This window comes from Cyprinodon tularosa, unplaced genomic scaffold, assembly GCF_016077235.1.
Source record: "Cyprinodon tularosa strain WSP-4 unplaced genomic scaffold, ASM1607723v1 ctg70, whole genome shotgun sequence".
Taxonomy (NCBI): Eukaryota; Metazoa; Chordata; class Actinopteri; order Cyprinodontiformes; family Cyprinodontidae; genus Cyprinodon; species Cyprinodon tularosa.
The window spans coordinates 428,090-444,859 of NW_024039452.1; the positions used below are offsets into that span (position 1 = coordinate 428,090).

Here is a 16,770-nt window from a genome sequence, read left to right on the forward strand (position 1 = left end):
TCACGTATTGCGAGATTTTAGGGAACAACCGCCACTGAACTCTGATTCGGCTGCGTGGATGGTTCACGTTGTGCCGATCAGTCTGCTGATACCAAGTGATCACTCAGTTTGTTCTTCTAACCTCGCCTGGCTGCCGTCTGTCGTTCCTTCCCCCCGTAGTGAGTTTGTCACCCTTTAGGTGCTCAGCCCGCTTCCCTTGGCAGGCCTGGAAAACAGCAGATAGGCGGCTCACAGGCACACCCACAACTCCACAGGTGGCCATCATCAATTTAATTGTCCTTAAAGTCCACAGTGGATTAAAATCAATAAAATAGCAAAAACATACAATAAAACGAAAAAGAAATCATGCATAATCCAAAGTATTTACACATTCAAACGTTCAGAGTAAAACCAATTTCCACTGTGTGACACATGCGCTCACAAGCGTTCAATAGGGGTTCCTCTCGGGAGTGGGTGCACGAGCATTTGTTTTTTAAAGCGGATGTCTTTTCAAAAATTTGCGAAAACCCTCCACTATATCTTTAAGTTAATTTGGGTGTTAAATCAAGAATCAAATAGCTGTTGTACCTTTTAAAAAGGAAAATCAAAAGATGCACAGACCTTTATCCTTGTTTTGTTGTTCATAAAGTTTGATATTTTTTGCATCATGTTTCTGTTCTCCTTAATAATGTGATATTGTTAATAAAAAAGAAAAATTGTCTTAGCATGTCTGCTTTAAAACAAATAAAAAATAAGTCCAACAACTAAAAAAAACCTTTGGATCCTGTGTCTTCACTCTAGGAACCAGGACATATGTGTGTCAAAGCTCTTCTCTTCGGACAGGAAGTCTCAGACGATGCCAGCCATGCGTTATAACCGTGCTAGCCTGATGCAGAACAAGATTCACCAGTTCAGCACCATGGACACCTCTCTCACCCTCAACATAGGTAACCTAATCTCCCTGTTTTGCGCTCTTGCCAGTTTATAAGGAAGGAACTCCTCTTAACATCCACCTAATTTGAAGTAATCCTCGCCTATTTTGCATGCCCAAATGGAAAAGCAAATAACTGCGGCACTGTAAGCCCAAATGACATATGTGATACATCATTTGACAGCTATCACTTTCTAGTTTCTGAAAATATAAATGAAAATAGTGTGACTAAAACGAAGCTTAAACTGCATCAGTTCAAACGTGACTCAAAGTTGTTTTTTTTCTTCTCAGAAATAATGGGTATTATTTGAACAGCACTAACAAAGACATGCTTAAGAATAGGCATGTGTCATTGTATTACATTTGTTCTGCAGCGCATCAACCAAAATTTCAGAACATTTCAGACCCCTAGCTATAAAAGTTCCAGAGCTCTGGGGCTTTGAACTTTTGGTGTCACCAGCATCTCCAAATGTGCCAAATCATGTCAAATGCTTTTACTCAACTATTTGACCCGTAAAATATCCCTGAAGCATTTTGATGGCATTTCTAAGTATTTTTCCACTTTTTTTTCATTTTCATCTGATGATTGACTGGTGAGGTCACCACCCATGTCAATAATGACCGTATGGTTTCCTGATTCATCTTTTTTTCAGATATATTTTAGAACATATAATGGAAAAAAATGACAAACTCATTTGAATTAAATTAAAGTTAAACGTTTTATTCTAATGCACAAATTTGGAAAGAGCACAAATAATAATAAAAAAAATAAGTAAACAAATCTAAACAAATATATAAGACTATATATATATTTAGTTAGGTGCATAAATATATATATAAATATATATACATATATATATATATATATATATATATATATATATATATATATATATATATATATATATATATATATATATATATATATATATATATATATATATATATATATATATATATATATCTCCAAGTCTGGTCACTTAAACGACCACCTTAAATTGCCAAATCAGATCACCTAAATCTACAGTAAGGGAAAAAATGGGATTTTGAGTGGATGTTATTTAACAATGTTTTTATTTATACATTGATTAGGTTATTTAATGATTGATTCTAAATGAGCACAAATTAATTCATTTGTTTTGAAACTACATTACCCATGATTTTTTCAGGGTAACTTTCATTCCATATATTCCAAAATTTCTTGTCAGTATATATAATAATAATTTCCTAAACGGCATGCCATATGTATGTATGTATATGTGTATACATATATATGTATATGTGTGTGTATATATATGTATGTATGTTCTTCACTAAGAACTTTTATTATTCCCTGCAAGTTGACAGTCGATTAGGATCTTAATGTCTTGACTGGTTTGCGTAAAGCTCTGAAGGTTATTCCCAATCATTATCTCAGAGTTTAAAACCTTGACTGTATGATCTGGTTGAACTGTAAAGTGCCTTGAGATGACATGTGTTGTGAATTTGGCGCTATATAAATAAACTGAATTTATTTGAATTGAAAACAGCACGTTCCTTCCGTTAGGGCGACAAGCGTGCGAGCTCGTGCATAACTTATCAAACATAAAACTCGGTCCCCTAAAGCTTCTTTAGTACATTAACATAAAAATGTGTTGCATAAGATAGATTGTGTTGCTGAACGACAGATGCGGGCCTCCAGTCACGCCTGGGGATATAAGGGGTTCACAGATTACGACTTTTTATGATTCATATTTCTGTTGAAACAATTTTCAACATTTAGGTCTCTTTCTTCTTAAAAGGACGACTATTTCGCCCCACCCTATTTATTTAGCTCTAGGCATAATGTCTTCTAAGAAAGAACAATATACATATCCTTGTTATTTTGAATAGATCCTCTTACTTCTGAGCAAGAAGAAGAAAAAAGAGCCAGAAGGGGGTCACTTTTCATTCCCAGTGCATTTCTGAGCTTCCTCCATTTGTTAAAAACCTACCGATATTTACTTTTCTTTTTTTCCATCTCCGATCAGACCCCAAATAGCCCTTTTCATGGCACTAGACAAAAGTGCTATAAGTGGAGACTGGGATGGGGTTTGAGGCCACCTAAAAAAAAAAAAAAAAAATGTTGCCTATTTTCTCTCTCTGCTGTGGAGCCAGATGAGCACATCACATATGGAAGCCTATAGAATACGGCTCCCTTTAACTTATTATGGAGTCAACTTGGATAAAAGGTAAACGTTTGTTATTAATGCCAGACATGATTTCAAGTATCGGAAAGAAAAAATATAGTTTACACAATGCACTTTTAATGGAAACAATGGGGAATTAGTGAAATAAATAAGATCTTGTGAATCTATTCTTAAGTAAAATATGTTGCTGAATTCTTTGAACAATTGTAAAAAATTATCAAAAACTGGGGGGGGGGGGGGACATTTGCCACTTTTAGCTTTTGTTTTGAATATAGGAGGGAAACCCCTCTTCAAGCCTCCATGGATGTCAGTGATACACACCACCAAAATTTTGTTCCCATCACCTTGTGCATTTCTTCTTTTCTTGTTAAAAGCCTTAAACTGACCTCTATGGAAAAGCTTTTAGTCGTCGTTTCCAGGAAGCTCTGGCAGTTAAACTTTCCTCCAGCGCTTTTCTGGTTCATCTACTTTGGCATTTACAGTTTTTTAGAGCTTCTAGTTGTCAACAACTTCATATTACACAATGATATATGGGCGACCTTCATCAGGCTTATCTATAGCCATATATAATTTTTTTTTATTATTTATTTGTTTATTTATTTTTTCCTACTTGCTTTGATTCTGTTTTATTTTACTATATTTTAATCATGTAAAGCACTTTGCATTGTCTTTGTACTGAATTGTGCTATACATATAAATTGCCTTGCCTTGCCTTACCTTTTCAAAAACTAGTTGTACGTTTGTGTAGGATCTTTGTCAGCCAAATGTGTCCTAAGTTTTAACTGTCCAGATGTGGGAAAGGAGAAGCTGATCTATCATTTTCCCGTCCGAGGCCTCATGACACCAAAGCGAATACCACTGGTAATCCATAATAGTTTTTCTAATAAACGGAATCTGTATGTGTGTTGAAGGAACGGGTCCCACGGAAGCAGAGGTCCATCATCAGGCTCTGCTGGAGGGTAACATCTCCACCGAGGTGTGCCTGAGCATCCTGGACGTCCTCTCTCTTTTCACTCAGTGTTTTAAGGTGAGCGCACGCTAAAGCCACATTTATAGATGAAATTCCAACCAGCCAGCAATTATGGAGGTGATGCTTCACTGTGTTCTATACGTGTACGCCTGGCAGACCCAGCTGCTGGACAGCGATGGTCACAACCCGCTGATGAGGAAAGTGTTCGATGTCTACCTGACCTTCCTTAAAGTGGGCCAGTCTGAGGCTGCAATCAGACACGTCTTTGCTGTACTCCGAGGTTTCATCAGCAAGGTAAGCAGACTTAAAATACATACATAAAAAATTAACCGAAGTGATCCTTTGGTGTTCAAAAGCAGCACGAGTGAAATGGAAAGTCAAGAATTTGATTGGTTTTTAATTTGTTTGGACACATTCTAGCAGGAAAGGAAAAGGATGGAGGTTTGTTTTTGCATCCCAGATTTGTCTTTCACATGAAAAAACATATAGAACAAGAAGCTCCGGTAAAGCTGCTGGCTTAGTTTTCCTGATCTTCTGTGATTTTTTTTTTAAAATGATCTTTATTACATTTTAATTCCAAGCAGTGAGCTAAAGCATGACTTGATATCAGACATGCAAGGGAGCAAAATGGCTTCCCAAAGGACGGCTCCACCTGCCTCCACCCTGCATTCTGTGATAACACCTACCAGACTGGGTTGCTGGTTCCAAGAACAGGGGGAGTTGAAGTTTCAGTTTATTTTATTTATATAACGACAATTCAAAACACTTCTCATGTTAAGGCTCTTTCAAGAGACAATTCAACCCGATCATACATTTAGATTGTATCAAAGTTTTCTCTTCTAAGGAAAACCAGCTTATTGCATGAACTCATTGACTCGAAGGCAATCCTTCACACCAAGCATGCTTGTCAAGACAGTGGAGAGGAAAAACTACCTTTTAACAGGAAGATTCTGTTAAAAGGGAGCAGAACCAGGCTCAGTGTGAGCTGCCATCTGCAGAGGCGGACTGGGGTTCAAGGAGACAGAAGCAGACATAGAATAAGAAGCATAGATACAAAAGGCAACTGTAAACCAGCTCCACAGGCGGCCCTGTCCAGGAAACACACAGCCAGGCAGACTAGCTCAGAGCCAGCTTTCATGTCAGAGGATGAAGGAGAGCAAACGCAGTTAGTCACAATCAGAGAAACAGGACTACACTGAAAAAACAGGCCAAGCTCCAACATTCATAAGCAAATGCCTTGAGGGAATCAGCACAGCTTCTGCTGTTAGCTTGCAGTAAGTTGGCTCTGAATAGTGCATGTGGCCTGTCAATTTAGAAGGACACTCTGGTTTTACCACATGTGCATCCGGGGCTTACACTCTTCATTTTTAGAACTGAACAGTTCACTGTGAAATTGGGAACAAATCAGCCCTGAAAAGCGATTGGCTAATCAAATCAGATACATTCTTACATTTCTCAAAACTCTCACTTTTATTGGGTCCTTAAACACAACAGGAATTTGCCTTCACTTATAGGAAAATATCTGATGCGTAATCAAAAATAATCTTGTAATCCTTTCATTTTCTGTTGGATTCATAAACTCTATCGAGGAATCTCTGGAACGTTTCTATTTTCAGTTGATGCTCGTTTGATTTTAATGCAGAGCTGTGAGTAAAAATGAATTTATGTGTGCCCCATGTTACTTTGAAAGAAACTCCGATTTATAATGCATTTATGTTGAGGCCTTATGTAATGTGTAATTAGCAGCTGTAATATGCTAGATGTTATGATCTGGACATATTCCGTGTTATAGCTGAAAGAATGCATAAATCCTTCACAGGCTTCATAGGATGGGCTTTGCTCAATTATTTATGAGACCCGGGGCTTCTTGATTCGGCACGTTAATGTCTGGAGGGGGTACCTCTGCACGTACACCAGTCATTTCAGAAGCAATCTCTGTCATTTCACTCTGTATTTGTTTGCAGAGCTGAAATGAAATCAGAATGGGAAGTATAATGGTGGCTGTAACCCGCACACAGAGAATACTCCGTCATTTCTGTTTGTTTGCATTATGTGTGAAACACTTAAGCACTGAAGCTGACTCTCTTCAATGGCTCCTGCTGTTCCCTGCTCCCATCCCTTTATACAATTCCTAATTTATTAATGTCCTGACCCAAAGCTAGCATCAGATCCCCTTCTAATCCACTAACATTTTTTAATCCCCCACAGTTCCCGTCTGTGCTGTTTAAAGGCCGTGTGACACTGTGCGAGGACCTGTGCTGCGAGGTGCTCAAATGCTGCGTATCCAAGCTCGCTGCCCTGAGGGCCGAGGCATCAGCGCTGCTGTATCTGCTGATGAGAAACAATTACGAGTACACAAAGAGAAAGACCTTCCTGCGCACACACCTGCAGGTAAAGAGGGGTGTGAGTTACAGGACAACACAGGAAAACACTCTGGATGGATCTTTTTGTGTGCTTCTCTGAGAGACATGAGGAATGTGAAGTTTATACATCCTGCTTAGATTCTGGCTCTTCTGCTGTTGCAGTATCAACCAAATGTTCAGCTTTGCATGAAAATCTTGGTCCTACCAAAAAGTTAAAGTTAAGAGAAAATCCAAACCACCGGACTTTGAAGATTTTTCACTTCCCATCCAGGAAGCTTTCTCTGTAAAGCTACTCTATAAAAGCCTGGAATTCAATGCTATTCCAGACATTTTGGATTTAGAAACCTTCCTGGATGGGAAGTGAAACATCTTCAAACTTGGAAAACAAAGTTCAGTGTTTTTTTTATTTTTACTTTAAGTTTTTGCAATGACTATAAAGTTAATGACTGAGAATCTCCACTAGCACACATTGGTCCTACTTACTGCATTTCTAACGGGTTCCTTACTATTTTAAATCGTTTTTCATTTTCCGTTGTACCTTCCTCAGATTATCATCGCAGTGAGTCAGCTGATCTCTGACGTGGCGCTCACGGGCAGCTCCCGTTTCCAGGAGTCCCTTTCCATCATCAACAATTTTGCAAACAGCGATAAGGCCATGAAGGTAGAGGAAACGACCCAAGACTCAACATACATTTACAGAGATTACCTGTGTAGTAATCTGTCCATCCCATAAAAACAGAATTTTACTCAGACTTGTCGCTCTAATCCAAATCTTATTCTTCCCTCTGTCTTTACCCTTTGATCAAATCATCACTCTTCTCACTCAAATATAAAATGGCATGTTTTTGCTAGTCATTGAGAAGCTGATAGCATACTTCTTTTATTGGCAGAGGTGTTAGAGCTTGGTTGGCCTTCGGGCACAGATACTGTGATATGTGGGTTTGAGATTATTGTATTTGCACAGAGAGCCAGGCCTGAGTTATAACTATTAAACTACTTTGAAACATATGGAATTAGAGCTGGGCAAAGAAAAATAATGTGTGTGTGTAAATATATATTTATTGATTAGGGGTGGAACTGTTCACAAAATCCACGGTTCAGTTTGGTTCACGGTTTCGTGGTCACGGTTTTCGGTTCGGTTCGGTATATCTTGACTGTTAGCCTGACATGTTGGTCATGTTGCTGTAAGCATAAACAAAACATGTTGCACAATGCTTGCACACTGTTGCACTTTTATCCACAACTTTCTTTCCGCCGTCATCGTAGGTCACTCTAAATGCAAAGTTTTTTCTGCTACACCCGGCTACGCTGTTTCGCTTCTTCTTATTGTTTACTACTGATGGTTGGCTTAGGTCGCAGTACCGCTACCCGGAGTGTACATGCTTCGCCTATGAGAAAAAGGAGCAGCGCATGAACCGAACGCAACACACGCGAATCGAACCGAGACAGTCGAACCAAACGGTACGGACGGTTTTCATAAACCGTTCCATCGCTAATATATATATATATATTTCAGTATTTCTCCTGATACTGAAGAAAGTTCCATAAGGGCAAATATTCTTAGATATTGTTTAAAAAAATCTATTTTTCTAATAAATGAAATTTAGGTTGCAAAAATCATGCACAGCAGGCCAGTTTAAGCCTTTAGGGGTGTTTTAACCCTTATAGTTGCTTGTTTGTTTTCTCAAGGACTTTGTCCTGTTTACACCATTTAACGTTTTTGTGACTCTGTTTTCTGAACTTATTCTAACCTCAAGTGTCCTTTAGGCATACTGCTGTGTATAGTCATATTAATATTAATGAAAAATAACAGAAGTAATGTGAATAAAATCAAGCAAAGGTTTCAGGATCTGCAGATCTCAACATCGGACACAAAGTGGGAAAAAAAATTGTTAATCTGTTCGTCCCTTATCTATAAACTGACCCATAGCATGATACTGCCTCCACAGTTTCTGACAGTGGATACAGTGCCCTTAGGTTTAATCGATTCTCTCCTCCAAGCAAATGTCATGTCGCTGTGGTCAGTAGTTTTTTTTGTCTCATCTATCAGTTCTCTTTGAGATACATTTGGTAGAAATCAGTCAAGCAAATTTTCTAAGGGGTTTGCTTCTGTTTGCTTTATCCAGTCGGTTTCCAACCAAGAGTCTTAAAATTTCTGAGTAGAAGCTTTTTTTGCCATGTCTGGTTAAAGCATCTTTTTAAAAGCTTTGATATCGATAATTATGATTGTTTGAAATAAGGAGAAGTTAAGCAGTTTTCTTTTTTCAATGTCCATTCTCTGCAGTCCACAGCATTCCCCTCAGAAGTAAAGGGTTTGACCATGCGGATACGGACGGTGCTGATGGCCACAGCTCAGATGAGAGAGCATGAGAAAGACCCCGAGATGCTTCTGGACCTCCAGTACAGCCTGGCCCGCTCCTACGCCAGCACGCCTGAGCTGCGACGCACCTGGCTGGACAGCATGGCCCGAGCACACCTGAAGAATGGAGACTTGTCTGAGGTATCAGCTGGGATGTTCAGAAAAAACATTTTCACTTTGTTTTCTCAGTTCTCCCTTTTACTGTTATTATCACTAATATCCCCTATTTGTTACTTCTGCCTCAAGGAAGCAATGCCCTCATTTTATTTCGATTAATTCAAATTCTTTCGAAGTCCACCCTCTTTAACAGAGGGGTTGGACTCAGATTTCAGCTTTCAAAAACCTACAATTTGGCCTATTCGGCCAGGCCAACAATTCCTTTTAACGACCCCTCTTTCAGAGAGATAGACAGGTATGGGGCATTGCAGGCTAACAAAGAAGCCTAACGACCCCCATTCCAAAGGGGTGGAGCCGTTCATCCGTTTCAATTTGTATGCTGTTTTAGCAAAAACAAGGCTTTGTTTGCTACCGTATAAAGCAACTCGACGATATTTCTGACATTTTGAATTGAAAAAGCTTCCTGGATGGGAAGCGAAATGTCTTCAAACTTGGAAACAAAGTCCAAAAATTTGTTTTTTAATCTTTATGGAATGACTGACCTGGATTACTGAGAATGTTCACCATCATAAAATAATCTGCACTTGAATTCCTTTTATAGTGCACACTGTCCGTCAAGCAGCAATAACCTGAACAACAAACGAATGATTAGTACTGGTTAAGTCAAACACACGCCCTACGCAAATATCTACCCAGCATTCAGGATCCTCCTTCCAGTATAGTATGTTTAATGTATACGAGCTTCGTGGAAACATAATAAACATTGAATATTAAAAGCCGACACTATGGTTAATCTTCAAGGAGAATTAGTGTGAGATAAAAGGAATAACATAAAAAAAATAAAAGTTTATTTTCTTGCTCAACTCCTGAACAACTGTTTTACATGCCAATAGTGAGCAATGATTGTGGCAAAGCTCCTTTTTCTTGCCATTTCCTAACGATGAGCTTTGGAATTTGCTGTTACCCCCTGTACCCTCCTGTTTCATGTATTTAGGTCTCAATCTTGCCCCCATCACAAATTCAGTAGTTTTAAACTTTGTTGTTGTTGCTTTGGATCTGCATACCAGAAGAATTTTGCTTCTGGTATGCAGATTCATCTGTGTAATCTGAATAGCATTTTCTCTTGTCTCTCCTATTTTGACAGGTTGCCAATAGAAATGATATGGTACATCTATTTTTGTCTCCAAAGGAAAAAGGAAGTCAAGCGTTACTAATTGAGTGCCTGATCTTTACGGAATGCAAGTAAAGGGCGGTACATTTCTCGGCCAAAAAAAATAAATAAAACAGAAAACATGTTGTAGATGATTGAGAAACAATTAAAGCTTTCAGCCCTATTTAAATTAGGTCTTTTGTTTAATTCTCACAATTTGTTACTGAAGTAAAAGGAAGTGAAAGTTGTGTATTTTGAGTTATTAATCATCACAATTGGGGCATCCTTCGATGATGCAGTTGTTAGCGCATACAACCCATGTATGGAGGCCTTAGTCCTGAAAGCCAGTGACCCGGGTACAAATCCTTTCCTGCATGTCTCTCTCCCTCTCTCTCATACCCCCTTTCCTGTCATCTTTTGTCCTGAAAAACGAGTCATGAAAACAAAACAAAAAACAAAAATTAATCATCACAATTAAAGAAAGAGAATAACAATAACAAGGATAAATACAAATTCTTGTGAACATTACTTTGAAGGGGAATGTAAAAGGCACACAAGCTTAAAGTTAAAGGAAAACATGAAATAATGGTAAAAAAAAAACAAAAAAACTGGAGACCTGTTGATGGGTAGTAATTTTGCCTCTTTCTCTCAACTTCAAGCCAAATTTGGACTGAATAAACACCATATTTTTAGATACCTACAGGTCAGGGCATATGTCAAAAAAACACATGGCACTTTAGAGAATATACCACCCAATGAATTTGAAGAGCTCTTTAAACTAGGTTGTGGGGAAGGACATCTAATTTCCCAGATTTATAATGTGTTATTATCCAGATCTTCGCCATCCATGCACAGCCTTAGAACAGGTTGGGAGCGAGAATTAGTAATGAGAGTGTTTCTGTTTATTTATGCCACTTTTGTTTCGATTTGAGTTTGCGTTGTCCTTATGCTTCATTTACACATGAAAAAAGAGGACAAATTAGTATTGTTGATGTTTGAATTTTTATGTCTGTTTCCTCAATAAAACTGTTTGAAACAAACAAAAAACAAACTGGAAAAACTGACACTATCAGCTTTCCTGTGTGGCAGATGGTATTCTTGAAAGCTGCTGCCATCAACTTCACATTGACTAGCTCTAAACAGCTGGATTTACCTCAACCAACTTCTCATAATAGCCACTTGTTCCATATATATATATATATATATATATATATATATATATATATATATATATATATATATATATATATATATATATATATATATATATATATATATACACAGTATAAAGAGATTGATTTGTTTCTAAACATCCTACACTGTTTAAGTTAACTGATGTTTTTTGGTTTTTTGTTTAAATTACATATAAAATTGCTTGCCGGAGGGTCATTCCAGATGACTTTTCCTAAGGTACCTTTTTTCAGTTATTTCTCGCACTTTAAATATGCTTCAATGCAAACAAAACATCTCAAAATATTTCTATGCAAGTTTGGACATGACTTTAAACATACTAAATAATGACCCAATATCTGCCCCTGCAATTTGTTTTTAACATTTTGCACTCCCAGTATAGCACTTGCTTTTAGGCTAATGTTACAAAAGCAAATTTGGAAATAGAAAATAGAATTTAATTTAATTTGTGCATGCTATGTAGATCAATTTTACGTGAGCCAACAAGTTTGCACATGCAGATATTTTAAATATTAGGACCAAAAGTATGACCTTCTTAAAAAAGTTGCTGCCATTTAGGGGTGAAACGATCAATCGGATTAATCATGATTAATCGCTTATTGAATTTATCGTCAACTAATTTAGTAATCAATTAATTATTAGCTGGAGTATAGAGACTCTAAAACATGCTTTAAACTGACAGACTTTAGCACCCTTTTTGCCAAAATGTAACAAAAAATATGAAACATTTTACATTTAAAAAGAAAACTTTTTCGTCCGTCAATATGCTTTATCCAGATCTTCTCAAGTGGAAAAGTTTAAATTTCAACTGGTCTGATCGTGTAAACCGTCTTCTTTAAAAAACCTTCGGCTATCCGATTATTAATCGTTTGATTGAAAAAATAACCGATTTTGATTTGCAAAATAAACATTATTTGCAGCCCTACTGCCATTAAATATTAGCCCAATGATGCTAAAAATCCACTGATACAAGTTTTTTAAAGCAGACACCAATTATTTTAACATCAATCTAACCGATCCCCGATATATGCTGGTGGTATTTTGGGACTGATTCTTGGAGCTGATGTTTTTTTCCTTTTTTTTCTTCATTCTTTTGCATGATAAAAATAACACAATGATAAAAAACGTTAAATAAATCTTGTTTGAAACAACACAAATCAAACAGAACATTAAAAATCAAGGGAGTGGCAATGCATGTGGTTAACGTCATCTCAAGGCAAGGCTGCTGAATGCACAAATTAATCCTTAGTACGTAGGTACCATCTGATGCAGATATAAGGTTAAAAAAAAATGCTGATATTGGCCAAAAATTTTGACCAGCTGAAACCATTTGTTAATGCAGGATATTCTATGCATTTTAATAAGGGAAAAAAATTGAATTATTTGAGGAAAAGGGAAATCTGTCTTCCCATGAAACCTTTCTGGTATGACTGCATCTTCAAGGCTGAGTGACGTTCTGTGAATTCAAAAATAAAAGATTGCACCTGAGTGATTCTGGTAACAGAGATCTTTGCACGAATGGGAACAGAAAAATATCATCCATACCTGTTCTGTTCTAAACTTACAGGCATGACTTAACTTTTTATTCCTCTTCTAAAGAAGATGTTATAAAAGAAACGCTTACAATGCATTCTTTAGAGCTGTCTCTGTGATTGTATTTAAGCAGTATTGTCAAGATGTGTTACGTTTCATACTGTCAAGTCACTTCCTTGTTCCTGAGGCTCTATTCTGCTTTACGTTCTGTCCTGAGAAAATTTGGACTGATCCATTTGGTTTGTGCCTTTCTCTCTGCAGGCTGCCATGTGCTACGTTCATGTGGCTGCACTTGTTGCGGAATATCTGCACAGGAAAAGTAAGTGAACCCAAATGCAACCTCTCACTAACCAAAACACTAGGGGTGTAAATCACATCCATCATGGCGATTCGATTCAGTCTAGATTTCCTGACCCAACGATTCGATTATTTTCGATACTCAAGAAGACACCACGATACGATTTGATTGTTTTTTTTACACCTTACAGGCTAGACAATGTTTCAAATTAAAAATAAATCAATGAAAGCTGTAATATCATTATGCAATTTTTTTGAGAAACAACAGCAAATAACAGAAGTAGAAAAGTTGTACTCCAGCTATTCCTATTAAAACCTCATTCACTGAAAAATAATAATCCCCCTACGTCATAGATTCTAAAAAGGCTTTGCATTAAAAAATACTGCACAAAATCAGTGCAATGAGTGCAATTCAATACCTTGGCTCCAGACGTCCCGCTAGAAGAGCGAGGTGCGCAAGAACGCAGGGACCCTTTTTCCACCTGGATCTCCGCTCTTTTTGGACCTCATGTACCTCCGTGGTCGGACTAAACTCGCCCCCACTTCCTCCCCACCTCGGCCGTATCTAGACTAAGGGTGGAACGGTTCACAAAATTCACGGTTCGGTTCACGGTTTCCTGGTCACGGTTTTCGGTTCTGTTCGGTATATGTTTATTGTTAGGAGAATCTATTATGTCTTGTATAGTACAAAACGTGTTGCACAATGCTTGCACACTGTTGCACTTTTATCCACAACTTTCTTTCCGCCGTCATCGTAGATCACTCTAAATGCAAAGTGGTCCCATACAGCAGACCTATAAAGTGCTGCTGGCGCATCTTCCAACTCCTGTTCTTTCCCACTCGCCATACCCACAAAAAAACATTAATCGATTCTCTTGCGGACGTATCGATGCATTGGATCGTCAGCTGTTGGATCGATGCATCGATACAAAACGATTATTATTTACACCCCTACAACACACCGAAGTTTCCTGCAACACAAGATAATGTGGAGAACTAATAACAGATCTGCCTGGTTAAAATAATGCATGATGGTATTTTTCTGCAATGGTTTTGTTCAGTGATGGACTGTGTACTAATCTGCAGGCAGGCAAATAAGGCTTAACCATCATCGGTTGGTATTTACTGCTCAGGTCCTTCAGGAAAATATCATGTGGCATCAAAAGTCCTCACTGTTACCTGCTGCGTGCAGCATGCAAAAGAGACATCTAGGCAAAGCAGAGTCTCACAACTTAATTCTAACTCATGCAAATCTTGCCTTAAAATAATCCTATAAGCAAAAGTCAGGTTGTTATCTTTGAGCATTTAGCAGTGGGGGCGGGTTACATATCTCTAAAGAATCGGGTGTGTCTCAGAGGAATGGCTTCTTTCAAATGACAACATAAATGTCACGCGTTGTTTTGTGCTGTGTGTCTTCAAGCGAAATAAATTCCTTTCTCAATTGTCCCAACATGCAGCGTGATAAAAAAAAGAAAATGAGGATGCATTATTTGTAGTCATTGATGTAAGCTATTGATTGAGTTTGGAATGTTTCATTGTCATTTCTGCTCTTTATTGATCAGAGTTGTTCCCTTGCGGTCTGACTGCTTTTAAGAAGGTCACCTCTAACATCGACGAGGAAGCTGCAATGAAAGAGGACACAGGAATACAGGACGTCTACTACACTGAGGTTTGAACTGCTTACTGGTTGGTGGTGATAAAAGTTTTTTTTAGTTTAGGTTAAAGGAGAGTTTAAGGAAGTAGGTGAAAGTTATAGTGTTTTTGCTTTTTTGCTTAAATTGGATCTGCTCCTCCCTATATCCTTTTCTCAGGAAGTCTTGGTGGAGCACCTTGAAGTCTGTGTGGAGGCCTTGTGGAAAGCCGAACGCTACGAGCTCATCACGCACATCGCCAAGCTTATAATCCCCATCTATGAGAAACGTCATGAGTATGAAGTACGAGAATATCCTCCCTGCTCCCTCGTGTAAAGCTCCACTAAGTGGAGAATGATAAGGCTTTGTTTCATCAACCTGACAGAGACTTTTTTTGATGGTGGAAACTTGAGCATTCCGTCCAATGAGCCATTTCACAACCTGCTTGACTAGTTCTGAGTCATGAGGGCCATGACAGTCTATTTTACACAATGCTGATGTCTCTCTGCTATAATTGAGGAACTTGTTTGTCCACAACTGCAAGGCAGTGCTTCAAAAACATCTTTATAAAGCAGGTATGATGAGTGCTGAGACTTTGCTACCAAAGTCTGCTTGTTTACGCCTGTGGTGCGTAGTGATCACTTGTCCAATCTTCATTAAAAACAGCAGCTTATTTTGCAGGATGTCTTCACTGTCCCTTGTTTGTCTCCAGTATTACCTGAACACGTCGCCCTATAAAACACGTGCAAATCTGGACTATTTCTGTAACACTGGTTGGATAATTTTATAATTATTGGATTACATTTAATTTAGTTGAGGTCAGGGGTTTTGGGAAGGGAAATTGTAGAAGCCCTTAACTCATTTTAAAATAACTTTTCAATGTGTGTTTAAATTTCGTCTCTTTCCTCAAGATTTTGTTTTTCTACAGAAAGTATTTGACTTCCCAATATGAGTTGTAATAAAATTCCGTAGCTGGAACATCGGCGGTAAAAGATAGAATTTCATAAAAAGAAAAAAGAAAACGCAGCTCAAACTTAAATGAGTCAGTTGGTAAAAATTTATTGAATCAAGTTGATCCAAATTAATTTGTTAAGTGTATAAGTTGAAAACTTGAGTAAGTTAAGTTTGAAAAACTTGTAACCAATCAAAGCAATTCAGTTAAGGTGGTGATGCATTGTCTTTTTAGAGTGCAAGGATGTGCCAACATTTTTATTAATTGAATCAAAACAAAAATGAGATGCCTTGAGATTACATGTGCTGTGATTTTGGGCTATAGAAATAAACTGAATTGAATTGAATTTGTAGATTGTTTTTGTTTGTTTGTTTTGGGTTCAGGAGACATTAACGGTGTTTGTTTTTTTTATAACATTTTTATTACTTAATGCTTTTATCTTATCAGCCAGTCCTTTCCTTATCTAATGTAAAGCCTTTTGTTTGCCCATTATATGTGACAAGGGCTGCACTGAACTTCCATATCAGTGCCTTTTACACCATGTTTTCCTCCCACGCTGTTTACATTTGATTACTGCTGTACTTTATGAAACTGAAATCTTAATTTCACTGCTAAGCTGCTGCTCATTTACTGTCTGAAAGCTGTACAAAACCAAATTTCTTTTTCAATAACACTTCTGTATACAAAATGCTCATTTGTATAAAAAAATGTCAATAAAAGTTGTCTAAGTCTAAGCCATGAATGGCAAAAATAGGTCACAACCAACATGGGCTAATAACCTCTTCTTGTTCTCCTTTCAGAAACTGAGTCGGCTGTATGACACTCTTCACAGAGCCTACAACAAAATCATGGAGGTGATCCAATCGGGCCGAAGGCTGCTTGGGACATATTTCCGAGTTGCTTTTTATGGGCAGGTGGGTTCAATGTGCTGCTCTTCAGAGACTGTTAATCCCAGTGAAAAGATTAACCCTGCATGCTCTGGAATGAACTCAGAAAGTGCAGTAGAAAAAAATGACTGAATTCAGATCGTGAAGTATTGCTTTGTTTAAAAAAAAAAAAATCTCTTGATTTGAAATTCTAAATTTTTTACCGTTTTTGGTCGTTTTCCTAAATGTCTCAAAGTTTAACA

General features: G+C 37.7%; 1 protein-coding gene across 1 annotated transcript in view; it reads left to right on the plus strand.

Annotated features, from left to right (window-relative positions):
• Positions 1-16,770, plus strand: part of dock11 (dedicator of cytokinesis 11) — a 141,598-nt gene that overhangs the window by 106,388 nt on the left and 18,440 nt on the right. The window contains exons 39-48 of the mRNA XM_038268419.1: positions 781-926; positions 3,990-4,105; positions 4,205-4,342; positions 6,257-6,439; positions 6,959-7,072; positions 8,696-8,911; positions 13,023-13,080; positions 14,621-14,727; positions 14,870-14,992; positions 16,442-16,555. Of these exons, the coding sequence (XP_038124347.1) occupies positions 781-926; positions 3,990-4,105; positions 4,205-4,342; positions 6,257-6,439; positions 6,959-7,072; positions 8,696-8,911; positions 13,023-13,080; positions 14,621-14,727; positions 14,870-14,992; positions 16,442-16,555 (1,315 nt within the window). The remainder of the gene's footprint in view (positions 1-780; positions 927-3,989; positions 4,106-4,204; positions 4,343-6,256; positions 6,440-6,958; positions 7,073-8,695; positions 8,912-13,022; positions 13,081-14,620; positions 14,728-14,869; positions 14,993-16,441; positions 16,556-16,770) is intronic.